General features: G+C 40.3%; 2 protein-coding genes across 5 annotated transcripts in view; both read left to right on the top strand.

Moving 5' to 3' along the window:
- The first annotated feature begins 124 nt into the window (after positions 1 to 124).
- LOC310942823 (CASP8 and FADD-like apoptosis regulator) lies at positions 125 to 5,877 on the top strand. Its single transcript, XM_083908264.1, has 10 exons — positions 125 to 354; positions 473 to 809; positions 890 to 995; positions 1,081 to 1,219; positions 2,195 to 2,247; positions 2,342 to 2,411; positions 2,609 to 2,649; positions 2,743 to 2,821; positions 3,841 to 4,345; positions 4,439 to 5,877. Exons 2-10 carry the CDS (start codon positions 514 to 516, stop codon positions 4,566 to 4,568), a joined length of 1,419 nt encoding a protein of 472 aa, XP_083764390.1. The 5' UTR covers positions 125 to 354; positions 473 to 513; the 3' UTR covers positions 4,569 to 5,877.
- Positions 5,878 to 7,857: 1,980 nt separating this feature from the next.
- The window catches only part of dip2a (disco-interacting protein 2 homolog A), a gene marked incomplete at both ends in the record, with an annotated part of 73,941 nt that continues 55,451 nt past the window's right edge, over positions 7,858 to 26,347 (top strand). For all 4 annotated transcript variants that reach the window (XM_083909051.1, XM_083909049.1, XM_083909050.1 and 1 more), the window contains one exon: positions 7,858 to 7,981. In XM_083909051.1, coding sequence (XP_083765177.1) covers positions 7,858 to 7,981 — 124 coding nt within the window. The remainder of the gene's footprint in view (positions 7,982 to 26,347) is intronic.

The following is a 26,347-nucleotide window of genomic DNA, read 5'->3' as shown; positions in this document are numbered from 1 at the left end:
GAACCCTTATTTCTAAGCGTGTATGTCAATGTTGTCGCAAAGTCAATTAAACGCATCTTTTTTTTCCCTTCTTTGCTTTCACTTTCACTTTTGTTCACGGATGTTGGAGGGTCCTGTTTAAGACAAGAGCAAAATATTCGGGATATTACCACGTGAATATTTCAGAGATCTTTCAGTGAATAGTTATTTTAGGTTTCTGTTTTGGTGCCAGATAACGTGGTGTGCAAAACTCTAGGGGGTTTTTGGTTTTGTTTTTAGTGCACACGATAGCGGTACTTCCCCAGACGGATTTTTTTGTACTTGCGTCATCATCAGACTCAACCGCTTGGCACTCTTTCCACGCACGTCTGTCAGGTAAGATGCTTTCTTCATTATTTAACTACTGTATTCTATTTTGTAGTTTCACGAGTTAGTTCGTGATTGGCTAATGAATCGCTTTAATCGTCTGAAATCTTGAACGTCTTCATCGCAGTATAGGTCCTGGTCACTGTTATCTGCCCTCGACCAAAGTCCATGGCTCATCCGGACCTAAACTTGCTTCAGGCGATTAACCAGATAGCAGAGGCTCTGAGCAGCAGTGAACGCAGGAGTCTCTTCTACCTGTGTGAAAGCCCAGACACGGATATCACCATGGCTCGTGCGAAGGAGATGCTGAAATCCAAAGTGATGTGCCATGAGAGCGCATATATGTTCCTGGCAGAGCTCTTGCTGCAACTGAGGCGTTTGGACATCCTGAGGCAGGTGTTCAGAACCAGCAGAGCTGAGGTGGAGAGGACTCTTCAGCACAGACACATCCTGCCAAGATTCAGGTAAGATTACGATTAAGATTTCAATGTATGCTTCACACAATGTGGTCACTTAAGTAAACGTGTTTTCCCCCTAAACGCAGAGTACTGATGGCTCACATAAGTGACGAAATGGCCAGCGAAGATCTGAGCAGTATGACTTTTCTCATGAGTAACACGTTACCTCGTGAGAAAGTAGAAAACGCAAAGGTGAAGAATTTGAATGAAGTCTGGTTGTAGAATTCCCGCATGTGTGGGAGTATGTTAACCTCCCCTTCACGCTTGTCGCTGACAGAATTTCCTGGACTTGGTCATTGAACTTGAGAAGCTGGATTTAGTTTCACCCGAAAGAGTTGACTTTGTAGGGGAATGTTTATCAAACATCGGCAGGGTCGACCTTGCCAAAAAAGTGGCGACGTATACGAACGGGCCAGGTGAGACCATTTTTACTTATGTCTTTTTTTATTTTTGGTCTGCATATTATGTATATATAGAGAAAGAGATCTTTATGCGTCATGGGAAGCACACATTGTGTGGTTTAGATAGGGAAATGCGAACAGGAACTGCAAATGAATGGATAAAGTGAAGTTGTTAATGACGGATGACGATACCACGAGTTCCAAAAAAACCGCACAACTGCTGTTTATTGCATATTGTACAGAACATCTAACCAAAAAGAAGAAACAAACAGCCCAAACATGACTCAGCTAGAATGCTTTTGCATCAGTCTGTGCATGCGATATAAAGGATGTTTGGATTGTATCGGATTTTACTACACTCTTAGGAATAAAAGTGCTAAGTAGAACCATATAAGGTTCTTCGGCTTGTCCTCATAGGAGAACCCTTTTTGGCTCCAGTTTCTTCGGGAAAGGGTTTTTCAGAAGCAAGTGGTTCCAGGTAGAACCTCAGCCCTAGTAGAAGGACCCTTGTGGAACCCTTATTTCTAAGAGTGTATATCCGATCCAGGGATTTTGACCCATACCGATTCCCATACTTAGTACCACGGTCAGGATAATACCTCTCTTTTCCACAGTCTACTCACACAAACAGCCATGTGTTCTCCACAAGGTTCCCACAACTTCTCTTGTTATTGGAGCAAATTGGTTTAATCCCACAAAAGACTCAATGGTGTTACTTGGAATTCCATTTTTTTCCTAAGCTTTAAAGCCCCCATATTCCAGCAGCAAGAAGGCCAGACACCAAATATGAGTAGAAAAGAAACAACAATAAAAAGTACGGTAACACTTTAGATTAGGGAACATATATTCACCATTAACTAGGTGCTTACTAACATATATAGCATACGAGCCATTTATTAGTAATCATTAAGCAGGTATTAATAGGTTCTTCATAACCTTATTGCTTCTTCTTTTTAACTCCCATATACTTGAATGTCTGTCTGTGTTCAGCGGTTCCAACACCTGCACAGCGTCCTCCTCAACAAGAAAGGTGCAGAGCTTTTGTGAGTATGAAGCACTGTACAAAAAGCTAAGTAAATTATCTTTTTTTTCTTCTAATCTCATGAAACTAACTAACTTCTGAAAAATTCTCTTTAGTATCCACCCCCCACTCCTCATAGTTCCCGTCCTCTGCAGCAGACACGACGGGAACAGCTCCGTCATATTGGTAAGATGTTGGCATTTTTTATATATATTTTAATAGCAACCATAAAGCTATATGTGACAGCCAGAAATAGTTAGTCAAAATACTGTGGTATTGACATAGGCCTGAAGAGAATTACCCAGTAAAAACATTTGGAAAGCACCCAGGTCATTCAACAGAATGAGTGATATTCACATCGCTGTCTTACTGTTTGTCATTAGGAACAGAAAACCTACCTGTACACAGAGGGCAGAGCTGTCAGGTGAGGTTTCTGAAGCTCATGTTTTTCAGCATATTTTATTCCAAATATGTGATTATCGATTGAACTTATTGACTTTGGTTCTTTGCTTTTCAGAGTCCAGTGGAATGGTACAATTTTAACAGTAATCCCAGAGGAGTTTGTGTGATCATTGACTGTGTTGGTAATGATGGAGGTGAGACACAAAACACTTATCTTTTTCCTTAATATGTAAAAGTACCAATACTAATAGGATTAAAAAAATAAAAAAAATAATAATAATAATAATAATTTTTAATCATGCATTCAAAACCCATTTAAATAAACAGGTATCCAGAATAATGTAAGCTACATGCACTGAATATTACAGTATAGGTAGTTTTGTGCATGTAATAGCTACCAACTCCAAAGGTTACAAAATTAATCTAATTGGTTGAGAGATTATTCAAGGAAAAGGGTCATAATGAAAAATGTATAATTTGAAAAACAGATCATTTTATTAAAGGCGCCATATGTAAGAATGTGGCCAAAAATAGTTACTACATTCAAATTCAAAATACCTAGGTCTTTTAGGATTCGTTTTCTGACATAACTGGCAACCCGTGGTTGCTCGGCAGCTGAGACTCTACTGACTGCAATGATGGGTAGGCGGCGGTAGGTGGCGCCACATGCCAAAACATGATTTCAAAACATAAACATGATTTGCAGTCTGCAAAATATTTTTTTTAATGCAAATACTTTGGCTGTACTGTTGTTGTTGATGAGTTCAGTTTGTTATATGAACATTATTCCTGAGTCTCTGTGACATATTAGGAGGATAATATGGCATAATGCACCTTTAAATCAAGCATTCAAAACTCATTTAAATAAAGAGGTACCCAGAAAAAGGTAAGCTATAATGCACTGAATATTACAGTATAGGTAGTTTTGTGCATGTATCACTTGCTACCAACTCCAAAAAATGTGTATATAAGTATATATACACATATATATATATTCCCCACTGAAACGTGACTTGAAACAAGTATAAATGAGCAGAAAATGAAAATAATCAGGTACGGTCAAAAAGTGCATGTACCATTAAAACAAGTTTTCCTTGGTTAATTAAAAGCATAAATATGCTATTAAACTGTGATTCCCTGAAAAGAGAATTGCATAATCTGCTGTTGTTTTTGCTGTAAAACTTAATGAATCGTCTTGCCTTCGTTCTCTCAGGCATGTTGGAACAGACATTCACAGCTCTTCATTTCAACGTGACCCTCTACAAGTGGCTGAGTGTGGATGACACTCTCTCAACTCTCAGAGGAATATCCAAACAAAGGGACAACCTCAAAAGCGATGCCTTCGTCTGTTGCATCATTAGCCGCGGCACAACAAGCCGTCTCCTGGGCGTCGACTCGTACAGCGGCGGTCTACATCTGGACAGCATCAGGCGCCTTTTCGCCGCCGATGCGTGCCCGATGATGGCTGGCAAGCCCAAACTGTTCTTCATCCAGACCTACGGTGTCCCCGAGTACCAGCCCTCTGCCAGGACTCACCATCAAGATGAGGATCTGGAGACAGACGGGTGTTATGGGCAGTCAGGGTACGAATGCATCCCAACAGACGCAGACGTGTTCTGGAGTCACTGCTGGACGGACGAACGTCAGCTGCAGCAAGGACATCATTGCTCCGTTTACCTGAAGGCTCTGACAGATGCCTTACTCAAAGGCCAAAGGAGGTACAAGCAAAACACCGAATTTAACTAATAATAATAATAACAATTTTGTCAATCATCACTTAACTAACTGATGTTTTGTTTGTGGTCTGACAGGAAAACTAAGCTTGTTGATCTTCATACTGAAGTGAACGGGGCCATCTATGAGCACAACAGCTGGAATCCTGGAACAAGCTACCACTTAGACCTGAAACTGACTCTGAGGAAAGACCTTTACTTACAGTGAAGCTGTTGTTCAGTCACATTCATAATCAGTCAGATTATACACTCCCCCAGATAACGAGAAGCTATTTTTACTTTGTATACAGAGACACCTAGTGGATTTTATTTATTTATTTTTATTTATTTATTTTTTATGTTTAAAAAAAAATATGGGGGAACATTTCTTTTGCATATATATATGGAATTAGTATTTTAATTTTAATTTAATTTGACATTTTTTACATTAATACATACTGAGTAAACAGTATTTTCAAAATAAAACAGTAATGATAGAGAATGTGAATATCAGTGCATGGTGCAGCTACACCGCAAAGTGAAGTATTTTAACCTCTGAAGAAAATGTGCAAAGAAGACGTGATGAAGTGAACACTATGTTATGCAAAGGCGGAGTTTTTTACTTTTGTGCTGGGGGGCAAACATTCTTTTTAACTGACAGTACAACGACTGTGGTGTGATGCTGTATGCAGAGACGAGCGACATGCAGCAATAGAAGACAATCGCGCCAAGCTTGCGAAGCAAAACTTAGAGAATTAATATGTTATTCTTCCACTCACTTTATCACACTACAAGAAATGTTTTATTTTATTTATTCTTATATGTTTTTTTGGCCTCAATGTAGTTCTATATTTTAGCCCCCTAACTCCGCCTATGACGTCTGTCTGGTTATTTTGCATTTGTACTCAAATGTGAGATGTACTGTACATCAGTTATTCTAGAAATAAGTTTTCAAGTTATGAACATTTCTTCTTCTTTCAGCTTCTCCCTTTAGGGTTCGCCACAGCGGATCATCTGCCTCCATCTTGCCCTGTCCCTTGTGTGTCCTCTTCTGTTACACCAACTGTCCTCGTGTCTTCCTTCACAACATCTGTGAACCTTCACTGTGGTCTTCTTCTTTTCCTCCTGCCCGGCAGCTCCATCTTAAACTTCATCCTTTGTCAGATATAGTCGCTGTTCCTCCTCGGTACGTGACCAAACCCTCTCAATCTTGCCTCTCTTACATCCTGGTCATTCCCAATGAAAATGTCAGCATCTTCAGCTCTTCCAGCTCCTGTCCCAACATATATCTGGCATGCATACCTTCAATGTTGTTTTTTCCTACAAGATATACTTTTTATACATATTATATATATATATATATATATATACCGTATATCTAATAAATATTAATTTGCCTTGCTAATATTTATGTTTGCTACTTGCCTTGCTAATATTTATGTTTGCTACATGACAGTTAAGTTAATGTAAAGTTATTGAAATGTAGTGACCATGTTGACAATGAAGTAATTGGTTGCCACTAAACCCTGATAGTCCCAATTTATGGCTTTGACACAAACGCAACGAGGTGTTTTTCCACCTCGTTGCGTTTCTTTGTCGTCTCATCGTAAACGGACTGTGTAGTGTTTCTGTTTTGTTGGCAGCAACGACAACACAGCGAGGTGGTCATGGTGGAATGTGTTACAGCAAAAATCCAGTTGAAAATCGACTATTTGTCTGGATGTATGATCACTGTTAACACAAGCCGTGTCAACAAGAGAGTGACATTTTGTACTTATTTTATTATAATGTAACCTTTTTAATAATAAACTGCATTCAATACTAAAAGAAGGACTTTATGAGTTATTTCAAACAATTTAAACATTTTGCCTTGACCATTGTCTTTTGGAGGTTATGATGAATATTTATTCACAAGTACAAAGGTGGAAAATAACCGAGTGGGAAAATCGCTACATTTAAGCGTCATTTAGAACTTCTCAACTCCTTTCAGCAATTAGTGATTTCAGTATTTCATATTCTATTTCCATTGAGACTAAATTAGATACACATAGCGGTTATTTTATTTGTTACCTCTGGCATAAACGCTGACCTTGTCAGGACCAGCAGACCAAAACCTGGTCCTAATGAGACAGAACCTCATCTATGAGGAACTGTTTAGTTTTCAACTGTAATTGGTTTATGGTTAGGGTTGGGAATGATGAGTAAGGTTAGAGATAATGCTGTCCAAATAAATGAAAGAGTATTAAATTGTTATTTTGCTATTAGCCAGTTCAGTATTGTAGATCTATATACTGTATTGTTGTGTCATACATAGAACTAACGAAAGCTCACAAAATAATAAATAACGAAGACTAAAATTGAAAAAAACATTTTTGTTGAAACTGAAGTAAAAATAAATAATTTAAACCCACAACTAACTGAAACTGAATTATGTGTTCATAAAACGAACTATAACTAACTAAAATTATAACCAAAATATGCTTCGTTTTCATCGTTAATTAATTTGTCGTAAATTAATTTCATATATAAGCCTGTTAGGTTCTGCTAAAGTGTATTTATTTTTTCTCTGGCAGCAATTTTGAAAGGTTGTATTTGAGACAGCATTTTCATTCATTCATAATAAACTGTTTTTATTTACAATGTAGGACATAAGGTGATACAAGTCACGTGACATTGGTTAGGTACTTAATTGGGTTGAGTTCCTTCGTCCTTTATTGGATTTATTTATTTTTAATTATTATTTTTCTCATGTTTTTCCTCAGATTGAGCTCCTGAGACTCCTGGCTCACAAACAATGTGATATGAGGGTTATTTATTATTACTATTCATGCTGCTATGTTAGTCTAATTATCACATTTTTAAAACGAACAAAAACTTACAAGCCCGCTATTTAAACTCATTATAAAACCAAAAAGTCAAAACTATATATATATATAAAAAAAAACTATAATAACAACCTTGGACAGCAGTGTGACCCAGCATCACTGTGGCTGTGTCAGTAGGAGGCAGGCGCGTTGCATGTGAAGCAGCGGGAGGCGCGCAGACACGCGGAGTGGGTCACGTGAACGCGCACGGCCGCGGCTGCTGTTGCTATGATGCAATGGCGACTGCGCCGTGGGAAGTGAGCGAGGAGTTGAATGAGTTCTCTCCACAGTTGAAGGGAGGCAGTCGCCGCCGACGACAGCGCTGACGGGCAGACAAGACAGCGAAGGCATTGGAGACTCGGACAGCGGCTCCGTCGTCCACGCCACTCTCTCCATGGAAACACGCAGCCAGGCGTGTGTGCTAGCCCCGCAGCTAGCCGTGTCATGACGCTTTTAGAGATTTCTCTCACATCTGTGCGACATCGCAGCAGCAGCAGCAGCAGCAGCAGCGGCAGCGAGACAGGATAAGCACCAACACCCTGTTCGCCCTCCTCAGCCGAAACCCAGTGAAGGGAGGTGTTGCTGGTATTGTTCCCTCCCCGGTGCCGTTGTTCCTCCTCGGTTGGACTCATTCGGGCTTCATACTGGATAACCATGGCAGAGAGGACCTCGGCCGGGTTGTTAACCATGATGATGGAGCCCACCCCGGCTGTCGCGATGACCCTGCCGGCAGAGGTGCGGGAGAAGCTGGCGGAGCTGGAGCTGGAGCTGTCTGAAGGTAAGTTGACAACGACTGGAACATGCATTATTGTTTAAAAAAAATAATGATTTTATTTAAATGTTTCACATTTTCAATCTTGTTGTAATTATTTATTTATGTTATACTTTCATGTGTTTATTTTATGTGTGTGTTTTGTTATTTATTTTGCCTTCTTGTCTTATTATTTGTGAGTATTGAATACTTTTATACACTTATCCAACTTATGTTATTTAGATATGTAATTTGATTTTAGACATAAAAACTAAGTGTACACAATACCTCTACATTCATATAACATATATAAAGTACAGTGTACTGTGGCTGTGTGCCAACACGCTTTGAGACATGTCACATAAGGCACTTTTATTGAAAAAGTTTTACTGAAGAAGTTCAACTGGTTTATTCAACTTTCACTCAGGGGCAAAACTCAACCATCATTTTGTCTGACATTTATCTTTATAATAATCAAAAGTCATTAGAAAATTTTTCACTGCAATAAAACATTTTGCTCTTATTCTTATGGTCCAGCCCTTCCCACTTCACAGTATATTTATAACAGGATTCATATGCACATATGTTCTGTGCAGGCTGCTTTAACCAGTGGTCATGTGTGTGTGTGACAGCTATGAGAAACCACCGCCCTGTTATATATTGGCATGTTCCTAGACATGTTAGCATCTCGGCTGCTACTAGAGTCTCTTGGACAAAGCTGGACTTCTGCTGTAGAGACTTGCACCAAAGAGACTTGATCGAGACTCGTGAACTAAGCCGGACTGATTTATTGTAGCTTCTGCTCTTTTGTTCCATGTCTAATGAAGACACACTGGTCTCATTACTGGCCTCAAGTTTTTAGATAGCACACGTCCAGACTCCAAATGCCCTACTTGATCCGATGGCGATCTACCCTCATAGTAACTGAGCTGACACACCCATGCTGCTGTTATGTGGCTCTGTTTTCCCACTAACCAGTTAATAATAATACAAAATTAGACTTAAGAAGACAAATAAACGTATAAGGCACTTCATGCATCAGTATGCTGCCCAGATGTCATTAGGATTTAGAAGTTAAAATAATGCAGTTTAGTAGAAACTTTGACACTGAGAATATTGCTTAAGAAAGGCAACACGATCAGTGTAGTAGCCAATGTGGGCTTAGGTTTACTTTGGGGTCAGTTTGGGTGGTTGGTGCAGGATTACTTGTTACGGTGTGATTTGTGAACAGCTAATGTCAACTGTTGGCCTTAAGCCTTTGATTAAATATTGGTACTTTGTGGCCCTTTGTTGTTAATAAAAGGCACCATGGATATTTATCTTTGGCGGCTATGATGGAAGAGGGATCGGAAGATATGTACTGAAAATATCTAGCAGTTTAGCAGTACTAAATTTGGTGTAATCACGTTTTTTGACCGTCAGGTCACTAGGTGATATTGGATTACGCTGTCTTACTGTTTGAACCTATTGATCGTCATTCCCAACCCGGAACATCAAGGGGATATTTCTATGCATCAGTGACCCTAGATAAGCTTGGCTACATATGGACAGAAATGTAACTTGGATGTAGGGCAAGTGGAAATAAATGTGCAAACCCTTCACATGACTTGTTCCTGCTCTCTTGCCTTCGTGATTGATGAATTTTTCCAGTTTACTAATACCATCAGGGATATATTGTGATGTCTGCCTTGTGTTGTGGCTGCACACTTTGGCTAATGTGTATTTGCATACTGCATGTGTACATGCACGCGTCCTCTGTTTGACCTCCCCCACTTCAGTTTAAAATGAGGTCTACGGTCATCTCCAGGTCTAGGGCTTGAAAACATGTTCAACATGCCGGCATAATGACACATTTCACATCTATCACTTTGTGAATAATTGAAAATGAAGACATCCCACAGTTCATACATATTGATGATACAAAGTGATGCAATAAAACATTTCACAATTATGAGGTAGAACATTCATAAGTTCATTAAGCACTGCTATGTTATGTATTTTTCCTATTTTTTTAGATTGATTTTTATGCATTATTAAAGAAATACCAACCTAATGCATATCCAAATACACAGTAAATTCTCCACTTATAGTTTATGGAAGTGAAATTCCACACCAAATAAAATCGTCACGTCGTACTGCTTCACAGACACTGAGTGATGTCATAGCATGTACCTGTACAAAGTTCTGCACAGTGACAAAGCAAAGCAGTGTGTATACTTTGATATGATTTATTATGTTACCGTATCACATCCCATGGTATTTGGTTACTGTTTCACTAATGTTACAATATGTTTATCTGAAGTAGTGTTGAGTGATGTGTGCAAAAACCAATAATGATAATTAGTTGAAAGCCTTTAAAACAATTCTAAATTGTTGCTTACAGATATCAATGGACACAATGTTACAAGATAACAACTCTTATTTTCTTTAAATTCAAAGACTTATAACTGACCTGCAGTGGAGAAACATTATTGGTAAACATTCAGAATTCAAAAACTTCAATTCAGGTTTTTCTCAAGTTCCTCTCTTGGATCATGTGTGTTCTTTTATTTAAGTAGTTCTCAAATGGTACATTGTATTAATACTAATTAATGACCCACATTATCTCTGATTAGATTTGCGATTTTACCCCAGGGTGTGACTCCATTTCCTGCCAACTCTGGAGGAAATGTCAACGACACAAGCCAATAAGTGAAGTCACAGACTTTGAAGTAACAGAAAACCCTTTCAAAGCCTTTTACCTCTGCAGAGGAGGTTATGTTTTCACCCTTGTCTGCGTGTTTGTTTATTTGTCAGCAGGATTGTGCAAAAAGTACCGATCTAATCTTTGTGAAAGGGTCATGTGTTGGGGGTCAGGGAAGAAACAGTCACATTTTGGTGTCCATCCAGCTAAATAAGCGGATGTAGGAGGCATTTTTCACACAATTTCTTCGTGTTTTCATAGAAGGATGTAAACGATGTAAACTTTGTGTGAACAGATGAGTTTGCACAGGTGATAGTGACCTTTTCCTTTTATTTTTCCTTTATGGGAGCTCGACAGATGTTTAGGATCGTCTGGTCTTAGTGGAGGTTCACATACAGGACATTCTTTTTAAAGGTCCCATATTATACGTAAAATGAAACTTAAGGGACAGGAAATGACATCAGCCACAGAGGCTACTGGGAGCTAACAGCAGTTGGCATTTGGAAAAGTGATCATTTGCAGGCTCCAGCAGGCACATTGCCGTCATATATAACATGTATCCACTGGACAGATAAATCCTCTGAGGGTGGAAGTTTGTGTAGAACTCTGTGCTGCACTGTGGAGCCATAGAACAGCAATAGAACTTTTTGCGGACTTGCGGTTTTCAGATGCCGTTGCCTTCGCCAGCACTCTCGCGATTTTTTAGGGACAAAGTGGAGCTCCGCGAAACAACAATTCCAGGAATTTAGCACATCGTGATGTTCTAGTGAGTGCGGAAGTCAACATTGTGTGTTTTATCTCCTGTACTTAAACTGTGGAGGACCACAAATACATGAGCGAGTCCATTAATCAATAAAAAGTTGATTTTGCATAATATGGGACCTTTAACTTCTCTTGTCTCTCTCCATATTAGCTGCCTGCAGTAACACCAATCCAGGTTCAGGAATGCACCAAATGTGCATGCTTTGATAGGCACATTAACTGCCACTGAGTTCCCTGAATGGAGAGACATGTTTTCAGGAGCGACTTAACCAATCTATATCTGTCCAGTTTCCTTTTCCTGCTCTCCACATGTCACATCCTGCTATGTTGTTAACTCTGATAGCTTTATCTCCCTGAGTCTATTGCTTTCTGGTTCTCTTTCGTGTTAATCTTCCCCTGACAGACTATGTTGACTATTTCCCCACCAGACTCTCCTCCTGTGTCTGTCTCCAGGCCACCTCTATAATTTCCTCTGCTTTCTGTCTGATCAAAGAAGAAAGTGTCATTTTCTTGCAGGCTAAAAGAAATCAGCAGCTATTTCGCTCTCAAATCGTATTTCTGTCTGCTGCAGTGAACTCTTCACCTTATGCTGGTGCCCCTTGGTTGCTTCCCTGTTGCATCCTGTCACAGGATAGAATATACAACCCGTTTTATTGAAAGGAGATGAGAGCTCGAGACTCCGTTAGGTTTTGTGCCCTACTCAAAAACCTCTTCTCTCTTTAGCATCAGACGTGTTCCACAGGGACACATCTCCGTTTTTATCATGTGTGTAAGTGTATAATCTGGGTTGCACGTGCATGAACACTGTATTATTCATGGATTTGAGCAGCTGCGTCGCCATGTATGTTGTTTTCTTCAGCAGTGTAGCTACTACTACTTTGGAATGGTATGAGTTCGACACAGCCACCCTGCTCAGTGTTCCAGCATCAGCAGCTTAGGCCTGCTGATGTGTGAAATAAACAATCTGTGTGCTCTTATTGTGGCTATAATAAATAGTGTTTCCTCGAGAGATGCATTTATTTAATTTAAAATGTTCTCTTGCTGTGATTAATTTACTGCACTCTACAATATACTAAGGTTTTTTTTTGTAATCAAAGTTATTCATTCTTTCTATGGCACCTTGACTGTGCATTTATTTTTGGCATCAATGGGTAGATGTTTATTTACTTGGAACCACATTAATTGCCTAAAATATGGACATTTTACTTAATATTACGTAATAGAGCTGTTCCAAATGTGTAAAATTCCCTTAAATGTTAAGTACTGCTTCTTTTCTGTATACACATATATATAAGTTTTTTTAAACTTGATGAGTTTAAAAAAACTCATCAAGTTTTTTTAAACTTGATGAGTTTTAAAAAATGCTGGTAGTTACCTATAGACAGAATTAAGGGTAGGTCAGAATATCGATTTGGTGATGTATCGTCGTCCTTCCTCATGCAATACGATAATCGATACGATACTTGATACTTGACGCTGAGGGAAACTTGGGCTGAAGTTACCTGGCTGAACAAGAGGGAGTTTACAGCTGGATAATAGCGGAGAAAGCTACATAACAGATGCTCCATCCACGTTCAATACATAGACTTCATGCACTTTGCTCTCTTTGTTGTGAATAAATAGACAGATATCGTGATGTATCGCTATATGATTGTTTTGCAATATATTGATTATCACAGAATGGTTCTATCATGTTGCTATCATGGACCATGTGTACCCTGTCTATTCCCACTCCTAGTCCGAATCAGCTAAACTGTTGTGTTTACCCTTTTTTCAAGTCTTTGTGCTCAGGGAAGCCAACCAGCTGCCGACTCCAGCATCATATTTACCTTCCAGACAATAATGAGTGGTGTCATTCAAAAGGGAACGTGAAACCAGTCATGTCAGAAGATAAAAATGTGTAGCCATTCAACTCAAACATAAATAAACTGGTGATTGGCACACAGTAACATGTGACGCTACATTTTTTCATCCCACCTCAAAAACCTATGAAAAGAGTTGGACGGGGGGAAAAAAAGCAAACATGACTATGTAATTGTAAGTATAGCCGCAGCTTCTAAGTTTGCCTGAAAAATATTGTTTTCAAGCAGGACCAATCACTCATTATACAGAGCTGATTGGAAAATGTACGTTTCACAGCCTTTAATCAGCGCAATTGTCCAGCAAACCTTGTAATTCTGCCTTGTTAGAAAATCTACTGTGGCTTTTGTCAACTGGGCTTGTAGACTGGTGGTTCCTCCTATCAAACGTCATGCATCACAGATATTGGAGTGGACCTGTGTTATTTCTCAGCTGACCTGGATGCAGATGAGTGGTGAAAAGATGGTGCAAGAAGGAGGGCAAGAAGATGGATGATCTCCATTATCTCTTGCATGGAGGACAGAGGGAGAAATGGTCTGCTGAGTAATTCATAGGCTGACTGTCATACCCTGTTTTTTCTCCCCTCCTCTGTTGCTCTCTAAACCCTCTGGCTATAAAGTAATTTTTAGTTCATGGCTGGTGTTTGTGGTGGAAACTGCCTAAACCTTGGTTGGTCATCGACTCTGGTTTGCCTTCTCCAATTCACCAAACATTTAGCAAGGAGCAAGTTGGGGATTTTTGATACCTTTGATACCGATTTGAGCAGTTTAAGCAGAATGTCCAGCCAGTTTAATGAGGTGCTGTTGTCCTTTGTTTATATTTATCTCCATTTCCCCATGGAGATCATTACAGTTTCACTCTAATTGATTAGATAAGATCAAAACTTTACTCACTGTAGACCTTTGGCTAAAGAGGTGGCATTCGTGCACGTGGTAGCTATAATTATAAGATGCTGATGAATACATGCTTGTCAACCTCTGGCACTGACGGTGACTTAATGGTATAATGAGCATTGTTGCGTGTCTTAATGCTTTTACTGGTAGTAACCCTACCATCACACCCTGTGTTTTAAAACCAGTGTTACACGGTTAACAAAAGTTTGTTATCAACACTGAGTCGAGAAACTGTGATAGTGATTTATGTGCATAGTATGCACATAGAAAGACAAAAACAAAACACAAGTGAATGTGAAGAAGTCGACAATTGTGCGACAATAAATCTAAGCAAAATGAGCCAACGTTCTTGCTGTGTTAAACATTGTATTAAACATGATGACCTTCAAAAGCACATCCAACTTTGTTACACCGAGACCACAACACAAACCATTAACATCCAATGGCATTTTCTTCCATTGGCTTTTGGATTATAACTGAAAATAACAAAAGGTTAATGCACTTGTTTTCTGGTTTTGTTCAGAAAGAAAATCGTTTAAAATCACTTTTATGAATTAAGTATACCGTTGCATGCCGTCAGTATCACCACCACTAAACGTCCAATTGCTTACTTTCTGAAAAAGCCTTTGTCTCAGAAAGTTGGCAACAGTTTGAAAGATTGCAAAGTTGCAGTGCATTTTGAGTATATCTGTCTTTATGTTCCTTGTGATATTTCATATGGATAGCGCTAGTGTGTGTATTGTACATAAAGGCCAGCCAGGAGAAGGTGCTGTAGAATCCAAGACCAACATAAAGTGGATTATTAGGAGAAGGAGAGGGATCAGTCCATCTTGTTGATGCCAGACTGTGCTATGTGGATGACAGAATGATTGTGACTTAAATGCATGGGAGCAATGTCTATCAGTGTGGCATGACAGTGGTTTCTGAGCAGAAATTGTTCCTAAAAGCTCTGGGAGCAGCAATGAAGACAAAGTGGTCAAACAGCTTTTCATTTTGTAGGAGCTCTGACTCAGGTATTGAATATCATCTCTCTACTGTGAGTAAGCAAGTTTGCAGTCTTCGCACAGCTATTTGATACTCGAAGAGATTTTATATTGCTTGCTTTAAAATGAAAACGTCTTCTTCTACACGTCTTACAGACCCATCCCCCAAACGAATGTGTACTAAAGGCTTTAGTTTCCTCAGGTATGTTTTGGAAGGTATGGCTTTTCATCCAACACAGGATACTAATGGGTGATATCGAGTGGGGTTAGTGGATAGATTTGATGGTAGCACTATGATGCAACGTCTTTAAGGAAAGTCTGAGTGAACGGGAAACTCCAGTGGTCCTGGTTCTGGTCCTGACTCATTCTTCTCTGTGGCCACTTACTCCCACCACAAATGCATGAAGAAAGAACTTTACTGGAGTGAGTTCAGCCCATTGTTGAGCAAAAACCAAGCATTCAGTGAATGTGCTGTAGGATAACATTCTGCATTAAGAGCTTTGAGAACATGTTGGATTTAGTGCGATTACTGATAAGACTTTGCTGCTAGTTAGTGCTGTAATAGGATCCAATTGAGAAGAATGTTGAGCCTTGGAGCAAGCGAGCCGGCTGTTGTAGAAACCGTAAAGTCCAGTCCAGAGATGAAGAGGCAGCTACGCCGTGTCCCTGCTGTAGTGGAAGATAGAATGCTGAGGGTCATAAATATTTCAAGGGTGTGCCTCAGAGCAGAGGAGAGCCTCAGATTCTTCTGCTCCCTTCATATGATTCTGTCCCATGACTGGGCACATACTGTGTGCATGACTGGTTGTCAGTCCATCCATTTACTCTTTTTTTGTTGTGTATCTGGCTGCTTTGTTGATGTGCTCCTTTCCATTTATAAAGTTCAAACCACAGAACCGCGTTCCATTCTACTAACACACTGAAGTTTCTCTGTACTTAAGGTTCTGGCTGCATGTTTTTTTTTTTTTTTTTTTTTTTTTACAGACATATTCAGCATCCTGTCTCTGTTTTTATAGGAGCCACCAAATGTTTTGCTCTGTGAGGATTTAATACATAGAAATGTGTCTTTTCATCTTTTGCTTATTCAAGTGTGATATAGTGTAAAGGTTTTAAAGATTGAAGTCCAATGATTACGCAGGGTTGGGGCGAGACCAGAACATATGCTCATGGTTTGCAGGAATCTGATAACACTTTATACAGGATGGATCAGTTTCATTCTAGCTGACAAAGGGCTAAATGTGGGGTACAGATTGGACAGGTCGCCTATACATCACAGCACTCACACCTACAGTACGGTCAGTTTAGAGTGTCTATTTAATTCCCAAACAGCATGTTTTTGGACTGTGGGAGGAAGCCAGAGTTCCCGGAGAGAACCCCCCCCCCACACACACACACACACAGGAAGAGCATGCAAACTCTAGCTGCCAAGCTGCCCTCAAAATGCTCTCTGCTGGACGAAGTCATAATTACTTCGGACAGTCTGATGCGCCTTGAGGCTGTATATTTTGACAGCGTTGGTCTGGCGGTAACTTGACCATTTGTCTAAGGCCTGGAACACGCAACCCTGATGGTTGTCCGGTGGTGAAGAACAATGACCAAGTTGTCAGTAACAAAAGAATCACACAGAACCTTGCTCCAGATGAACATGGCATAGTTGTATCTGTGAATTTTTGAGGACAAGTCATTTGTATGCGAGACCTTTTTTGTGTGCAAGTTTGCTTGCGTTGTCATTTCCATGTTTCTTCTCTGCTTATTCAACATGCTGAAACAATCTTAAAGCTGTTGGCAGGGTTTCTGTCCTGTTCCTCTTGCATTTGACTTCTGTGCAAGTGGCTACCCGTCCTTGCTGTGAGAGCAATGTCATGGGCAGTGGAGAGCAGATCAGTGCAGTGGGCACTGGTGCCAAGTAGATCTGCTGATCAAACTTGCACCTATTCAGAGACACAATGCAGAGTTCATTCTGCTCTGTGTGTACATTGCATTCTTGTGCCGAGCAAGGCTTTTGTTCTGCCTCAATAAGCTATCTGGTGTAACTCCTCTCCTGTCTGCCCATCTTTTCAGCCAAGATCAAAGCTCAGTCTAGAGTCTTCTAACTGGAACAGCACACTGAGGCCTCTTTTGATAGTAAGCATTGCTCTAAATGCTGTGAATTTGGAGGATGTTATATTTGGTGTTGTCTTTTATTGTTTGTTGCGTAAGTGCAGTTTGCTCACATTTGTACTACAATGTTTCAAAGGTACTGAGTGCGGATGAAAAGGGGTTGCAGAGCCAATGTCATACAAAATTTATTAGAGCAAAAGTAGAAAACGGCAACCCATCAACAGTAAATATATATTATTTACTGGCATAGAAGAGATGCTATTTATTTCTCCTCTGTATTTAAAGCTCCCATAGAACGGAAGTACCAATTAACGCTGTTTTTTTGGTGTGTATCCTTGCCATTACCTCGTTTATGAAGCCCTGAAGGTTGGAAACAAACAGTTCAGCCACTGCTGAGAACGCTGTGTTTTATTGTAATCTCGGGCTCAGCGAGATCTCTGAAAAAACTTGTTCTGGTATTACGTTACGTAGACAGCAGTTCTCCTCAACAGCGGATCCTCCTGCTCCGGGCACTAGTCCGGGCACGTCTGGTTGCGTACATTGAACCGCAGAAGAAGAAGAACGTCCGTTGTGGAGGTGTTTGACGAGTGACAGTGTCTTCTGCCTCTTTGACTTCGGGTCAAAGTCATAAAAGGGACTGCGGCGGGGAATCGTGACAAAGCTATTTTTAAACATTGTTAAAACAATGTTTTGATAATGAGTAGCAGTGCATCCAATATTCCAGAGGGGGGAGCTGGGCTTCTGGTGTGCTAATTACGTCACTTCCAGGTATTGGCCAATCACAAGACAGTTGGGGAGGCTCTACGCTGGCTGGTGAATCACAACACAGTCTGTCTTCTGGGTGTGAGATTTCAGTCTGAAACAGTGAGGAGAGATTTTGGCTCATTTAAAACTAGGAGGTTTTTGACCATAAAACAAGTTCATGTATGTAATAAACCTCCATAACTCACATATATGTGCGATAGGACCACTCTACGGGAGCTTTAAACTTGCTTCTTCTTCTTTAATATTTGACTTCTGCATGTGTAAATGCCAGACAGCATAATTCTACATTAACAACTTCTTACCCATCTGCTTGTTACACTTGGTTGCCATGTTTAACACATGGCTGCCAATTCCACATGTTAGTTACTCAACTTCTTGATGAGTGGCAATATAAATATAATATAAATTTAATTTGTGACTGGGTCAGATTTAGTATTGTGCTCCATTCCTTTAGCATTAAGGTGACATTTGTATACTGTATATAATCATAAAGCGTAAAATGTCAGTATTTCTTTTAAAGATGTTTCAATCACCAAGATCTTGTTAATCACATTTTCTGTTCATGCAAGGGACTTTTGATTATATCACTGTCTAGACAAAATCTTGGCGAAGCAGCCAAAGACAAGCGTTGGCAGTGTGTAATTAAAATGTGTGACGATAATTCATTCTTGGACAGTGGTTTAATGATGCACAGGTCAGTGCCATTAGCTCCTATTCACTCATCTTGACCCTCACTGGGCAGGTATGAGCAGAATCAGCATGCACAGCATGACAGGACTGTGTTGTCCATTAAACTTAGCGTTGACAGCAGCTGATCAACAATATGCTTCAACAATAGGATGGAGGATGCACTACATTCATAGATGGGGTAGGCCAGAAAATGTGTAGTTTTGATTTTGTGTCTTCCAGTTACCATGCTGTGACTGTAATATAACCTCACTAGAAAAAGTTCCACATTTTTTTGTTTGTTCAGTCAATGTCTAGCCCTTCTCGGGAGGGAGTGATGCGATCAAAGACAAACAAGGTGCTTTCTTAGCAGCAGCAGGCTACAGTGTGAGCCTTCCTTGTGGAAAACAAACAGGCAGAAAATGTCTGGAATGTGCTGTGACCTATCAACTTCACCGTGAGTAGTGGGGTCTCTGAAATCCTCAAAACTGCTGGAGGGCACCGCTACACACAACAAACACACAGATAGCATAGCAGGTTGTCCCAGCCTTTTAAGAGAACAAGGCCAAGTTTCCCCTCCTCCCCCTCTCCACCTTATCCCCTTAGGTGTGCCAGTAGAATACGGGAGGGAAGGAACAGAGGAAAAACTTTTGTGGAGCTCACGCCAGGCTTTTTTTAGACGTAAAACTTAACTTGGCAGACTCTGCTCGCATACAAGAAAATGTGTTTTCAGCCTGTGCCGACAGTTTAAGATGAGCTCTGCTGCTGTCGCTCTCCAGAGTGTTTCCCACGTGTGTTTTTTTTTCTCACAAGGTACCTGTATTGCTAGAAAGAAAGGAGCGACACAAAGCAAGGGCAAGTTGGGACTGCCTGTAAAGCTCCTAAGGCATAACTGTCAAATGTGGAGACACTTCCAGTATCTGACAATTGAGAGAAATGTTGTCATGTCAATAAAAATGTGAGCCCTTTCTTTTCTGAGATGGTGCTTTGTGCTTAAGAGCTACTGGATTTACACTTGTAGCTTTTTTTTTTTAGCATTTCATTAATCACTGAATTTTAAAGGTGAGTTATAGATAGACATAGGTTTGATTTAGTGTGATTGAGAATCATTTAATATGAATATGAACTCACTTATTGTAGTTTTCCTCTAGTTTGGGATGCATTATTTGAGAGACAGTTGCTTGATCAAAACCTAGTTACAGGTTTTTGATGTTTCTCTGCAACAGTGAAAAGATTGACTCACATTCAGTGTCTTTTTATCGAAGGAGATTGTATGCGATCTCAATTCCTGAGTAATGATGTATGAATTTTGGTTTCTCTTTGTATGTGAGCTCAAAGTTTTTCAGTAATAAGTCATGTTTTTTGTCTGGCATCACCATCAACACAGATGTTTTGCTCAGATTAGATAGCGGTCTGCTGGTTTTATCAGCTGAAGTTTGGCCTATCAGAGCTTTATCGGTGCTAGTGTATATGATGTCTTACTAATGGACGCGAGACTTCTTATTCACAGTCCAGGGAAACATTAGCAGAAATGATAAAACACAGAGGGAAATCTATAATCTCCACTACAAAACAACATTATTTTATTTATATAATACAAGAATTATTAGCTAGTGTATGAGTGTTTGATTTTTTTGTACTCCATTAAACATCATCAGCCACAGTAATTCCGTACTGCTGTACTTTTTATTGCTTATTAACTTTTAAATTACATTTAACAGAACTTGCAAGTAGCCCAGTTAGAGATCAGTTTAATGAGAAATCTGCACTGATGTGAGTACAGTGTGTGGTCCCCAAAAAGCTTTGAAATACACATTTCCCTTATATGCCATTAAGCACAGTTTTGCTACAGACCAACAGAGACATTGTGAATAATCTTTTTTTACGCTTTGCTACTTGTGGAATCTCAGGCACTTGGGGAAAGAACAATGACAGACTCAACTTTAAGCTGACCTGTAATCTAATATAACACACACACACACATGCACATGTCGCATCTTTGTGCTCCTACTCACAACATTCTTGACATAGAGGTCACAGGCCTCTGCAGCCTGTGGTTGACACATTTTGTGCCTGTGGTTGACTGTTAGATTTTAGATGATCTGGCTGATCAGTTTCTTATCACTGCATCTTTCACAATATTTGGGTTTCTGGTGTAGATTCTCCACCTCTATCATGTTTTCCATCCCTCGCAGGAACCTGGGTGGACAGTGTCCATTTGCACAGGGAGACGTTCCCATATTTTCCCCACACAGTTTTTGTTTTTAAAGTTGCTTGAGGGCTTGTCTTGCTGAACTGCTGTGTGCCTGCGATGCAGCGAACCCAAAGATGCAGCACATGTTGACTCCACCCCGTCTGTCATGAGGAGAGGGAAACAGTCATGTCTGAAATGCCAACAAGTGGCAAATAGCTGCTGGCAGTGTGTGTCATGCCCCTGATGACACACACACACACACACACATGTCTAAACTTTCTCCTGAGGTTTATCACTGCAGCGTCCAATTCTTTGTCTAATTGACAGCTGGGTGGTGAATGTGTGTGTGAGTGAGTGAGTGAAACATATGACCTATAATTCAGAAAGCTAACCCATGACAGAGTTGCTGCTGCTTGTCCACTAATTTGATGAGTCAAACTGAATTGAATTTTACGGTCGCGTGGTCAGGTGAGGCTTATTTTTATCTGTCAGGACCTGCACAGAGAGGAGAGTAGTAAAAATAATGTTCAGTGATGATCGGTAGGACTGAAATGGAAAGAATTTGCACAACAAAGGTTTGCTTTAAATAGAGAGAGAACAAAACACTTTCATTACAGCTGAATTCTGGAATCCGCGCTGGCTCCTAATGTGTGTATATCTTTTAATGCTACCCTTTTGACTCTTGATTGTTGTTCACTCTGAAACGTATAATCTTTTTCTATTTTTGCCTTTTTGCGAACACGTGACTGAATGTCACGCCGAGGCGGCGGATGAAGCAGTTGCAAATGTACTTAAAAAACAAGGGAAAACAGTCATTTTTTCCCCAAAAAAATAACACAACAACAAAAAAAACGTGCCTTTCTCTGAGGTTAAAGCAAGTTCCTCCAAGTCAGGTCTATAAAGAGTTTTATTTACATGTCAGTGTCCAAAGGGTCAGCTGGAGAAGAATGGAAAAGGAGGAGGAAAGGAGGAGTGGGAGGATTGGATGGCTGGATTTAGATATTTCCTTGCACAGAAACAGCTGGACTATGTCAGACCTTGGATAACCAAGATTTACCTTTCATTCCTATTACTTGCAGTGCTTTTAACCTGCCTGCATCACACGCCTGCGGTTTTTATGATGTGTATGCTTTGCCACAAGGGCACAGAATCCTGACAGGAAACTAATTCTAGGCTGGGATGGATGACTTTCCTGCTGTAGTAAATACTTCAGCGTTGAGCTTTGACAATGTTGAATCAAAGGGCAAGAATCAGGGCTATGAATTCACGACAACGCATCCTTAAATGGTGCACTCATGCATGCGAGAACAGTCGCTACAGGAAGCATGTACTGTAAATCAGCCGGGGCAGCATTTTAAAAAGCATTTCGCAATGCCTGTGTTTTTTTTTGTAGATGTATATTCTAACTAATACATTTTTCTGGGTCATCCCAACAACAGCGGAGCTGACACACCTTATTCCCTCAACAAGACTGTTCAAAATGTTATGCTTTATTAAAAACACATGATATGTATTGGGGGGGGGGGGTTGCAGTGCATGTGATACAGAAAACAAAAGATTTTGGATTTGATTTTTTTACTCATTTATTGATTTTTCACTCCTTAAGGATTTTACAAAGAGCTACATTAAAATCATTAGGAGTTACACTTACATTTATCCCACTTCTTGTCTCATTTGTCCCTTTGAAGTGTCATTAAGATGAACCGTCCACAGGCCTCGGCAGGGCTGTCCTCCTTTACCTCTGACCCCATGTGACTGATGCCACATTGGGATCGTGAACGCTGTATCCCATGCTAAGTCGCAAGAAGACAAATGTTAGGCTGATGCAGAGGGCTACCATCAATCTGCACTTTCTCTTTAGGGCAAGAGGAATTAACTGCTGGCGAGAGACCAAGTGCTACTCCCTCTATCTGACTATAGAAGATCATCTGGGACTCTGGATCTGCTTAGTATGTTTTGCAGTCATCAGGGTTTTCCACATGCATGTGTGTACGGACATAAATAGACAGATATGCCCCCCCCCCCACACTTTTCTCGTGTCACAGCCTGTTTGTTGAGTTAGGCTGTAGGTTTGGCCCCTGGCTTTCATCTGTGCAAGGATAAGTGCAAAAGCAGACCCTGACTGTCTCACTCTGGAACTGACCATTTATTCTTCTTCCCAGTTTTTTTTTTTCTACGTACAGTGGTGGAGGGTCTAGAGCACTGAATGCCTTGCTCAGTGAAAAATTGCTATTACAAGAGTTAGCCAGGGCAAAAGTTTGTTTTTGTCTTGGATTCAACTCTGCTTGTTTTTCAAGTATCAACTCCCAAGTTAAACCCCTCCCAGCGAACCAACCCTGGTTTTATAAATACGGGATATTTTCTCTGGTCTAGTGGACTGGTGTTTAGTAATTGCATTTTTGTAGATGTTTATTTTCAAACAATGAGGATAAAGCGGTAGATAATGGATGGATGGAGTTACAGATTTTCATACATTCTTGCTGTGCGTTCTACAACCCTTTGGTCAGATCCTCAAGAATGACAAGTAGCTCCTGAAGTTTGAAGCTCACGTATTTATTTTTCTTCATGAGAACAGTTCATAGAGGGTGTTCGTGCCAGTGTTATTGACTTTGAAATAACCATTTTCTGGCACGGGAAAACAAAACTCATTTGTTTCTTTCTCCCAGCAGACTGAAAATAATGCTATGAATTATTTGAACATTTTTGACTCAAATAATGAAATTCCACGTGACATGGCAGAGACTTTACCACATTAGCTAATAGAGGCTGATTAGTGTGCACTGTTGTCGGCAGTCAGTTTTCAGCTGGTGAACACCATTTCTTATCGTCCACATGTTCTGGTTGAACAGTGAGTAGGTCTGACGTTTTGAATTGTGGGCTTTTGTGGAATGTGGAGCTGGGTAACAGGCCTTGAACGGCTTTTGAGAACAACCATATTATTCAGTTGTTTTCCTCATGTGTGGGGAAGCAGTGAGAGCTGGTACACTGGGAATCTGGTGAAATGGCCTGCAGGGCCTCCTTGTCTGTTCCACAGACGTGAGGGAACTCCCTGTGGTTGTGTTGTTTATTTGTTTGCATAGTGAAGCATATGATCGCCAATCATAGATCTGTGTGATGGTTTACCTCTAAAATGTAAATGAGACACTTCTCTATAAGGCACACCTTATATATCTTTGAAGTAGCATGCTTGGAAGTGTAAAGAGTTCTATACTGTTTAGCTTCAGGACATGTTTGGCTCCTCTGAGACATGTTACTGCAACACAGATGTCCTGCTGCTTTTTTGCTGTCGATCCCATTTCCTCACACTCGCACTGAAAAGAGTTGCATTACATTACCTTAGGCTGAATTCTACTGTATCTTTTCTGGATTTAGTTTCTTTTTGTCTGCCTGTCAGATTCAGGTGTTTGACCACAGCAATGCTTGAGGTTTCATCCAGGGGGATATTGATTGAGGAGCTTCAGGATGGAGAAGCAAAGTGAGAGATCAAATGAGCGGGAGACTTGGGAGCAAAGGCAGGCAGGAAGAGGAGAGGGGCCCGCTGAGTGACAGATTGATGAAGTACACACAGAACAAAGGATGAGAGTATGAAGGGTTGAATAAGAAAATAATATCTCTTCAGCCTGATAGATATAAAATGCAGCAAGATGTTTATTGTGAGTACACAGAGACAAAATGAATGTGTCTCCTGTCAGAGATTTTACTATACTATTTATAACAAAGTAGCTTTGTATTTCTGACAGTCTAAGACCACTGGGTCTAATGTAGCTAATCAGTTAACAGTGGAAACTTCACTATCTGGACATTCTATCCATGAATTGTTTCTTATTTGTATATCAGTACTACAATCTGAAATTATGTATGCTGGAAGAGGTGCCATCGTTGAATCACATATTAAAAGAAAGACTATTGCCGTGTTTCCACCGGCTTGACTCGCCTAGGCACAGCACGGTTAAGTTGTGTTTCCACTAGCATAGTACCTGGTACCAGGTACTTTTTTAGTACCTGCTCTTATGGCAAGGTGTTTTAGCATTTAATAGCTAGACTGGATATGTATTACAGATATCTGTAATTCAATTCTTCCTATCCACAATGTCATTCTTCCTAGGACAAATTATGCCACTTTTGCCATTCATGTGTATTGGGCTTTCAATTTCAGATCTACACAATTACATTCTTCCTATCCACAATGACCGACAATGATGGTTGAATTACGAATTAAGACTATTGGCGTGTTTCCACCGGCTTGACTAGCCTCGCCTCGGCACAGTTAAGTTCCGTTTCCACTAGCATAGTACCTGGTACCAGGTACTTTTTTTAGTTCCTGCTCTGGCGAGGTTCCAAGCCTCCAGACTGCCGGCCACTGATTGGTCAGAGGGCCGTCACAGGAAAAGACCTCCAACACACAAATCAAGCCAAACAGTGCTGAACTGTAGATCAGTTAAAAAGACTTAACAATCCTAAAAATGTGGGTTAACCTCCAACAATTACCATGGAAATGTCTAAAATCTCAATATTTAACAGAGGAGTCTGGAGTATTTAGCGACAGCACTGCCGATCGCATCTGGAATCACAAACCCTGCCGCTGTATTTCAGTCCAGTGACTGTGTCAAGCGGAGTCTTTTTAATCAACCGATTCTAGTGATTCACTCACACTGAAAACAACTGCTTTACAAGTCACTAGTCACTTGTTTGTGTGTGTGTGTTTAAAAGGAAGTCACAGTTTAATGCAGACGTGCAGTGATGGCTCTGTCCATGTTGAGTAGGTACTTTTGTAGTCGGGACCATCGTGGAAAAGGGCCATTAAGTGTGTTTTGCTTCTTGGTTTATTCTACTGGTAAAAAAAAAAAAAAACCCTTGCAAAATATTTCAGAGAACAGAGAAATAAATGCAGTTTTATTATTTTACCATTAATCTGGAATCAGGGATCAGGGTTTTTCATGAGATCAGGGATCACAGTTTCTCGTAAGACGGGAGGAGGTGAAAAAATAAAAAATATAAAGAGTTGAGTGTGTGAAATGCATCTGTAGTTCATCACTTATTGTACTTAATGTATCAACGCACAAAGAGGTGTATGTTTCACAGAATAGGCCCTCGGGTTATGTCAGCTATAGGAAAACCCTATCAATGTTTTGCTTTCACTCCAGGTGCAACATGTGCCATTGAACAGAGCTGAGAAAGATGGCCTCTAAGTAAAGCTGAGAGGCTGGAAACCATCTCACTGTTACATGATCAGGCTGTGCAAAATCTCTCAGCTGAATGGTTATATTACCTCAGCCAGAAGCTGTTTGTGACACGGGTTAGTTTTGCACATGGGTTGCAGGTGCATTGTCAACGACACTGACATCATTAGAAGAGTCTGACATTAAACTGACACTCTGCCCCAAAGCTTGAATTCAGACAGTTTGAGTGTTAAACTTACAAACAGGTTTTCCTGGGCCATTTTATTTCAGAGATGCCTTGTCTTGCCTGAAATTGATAACAGCTACC

Source organism: Microchirus variegatus, assembly GCF_963457635.1.
Source record: "Microchirus variegatus genome assembly, chromosome: 22".
NCBI lineage: Eukaryota > Metazoa > Chordata > Actinopteri > Pleuronectiformes > Soleidae > Microchirus > Microchirus variegatus.
The sequence above is the reverse complement of the archived record's forward strand: the minus strand, read 5'-3'. Positions and strand labels throughout refer to the sequence as shown.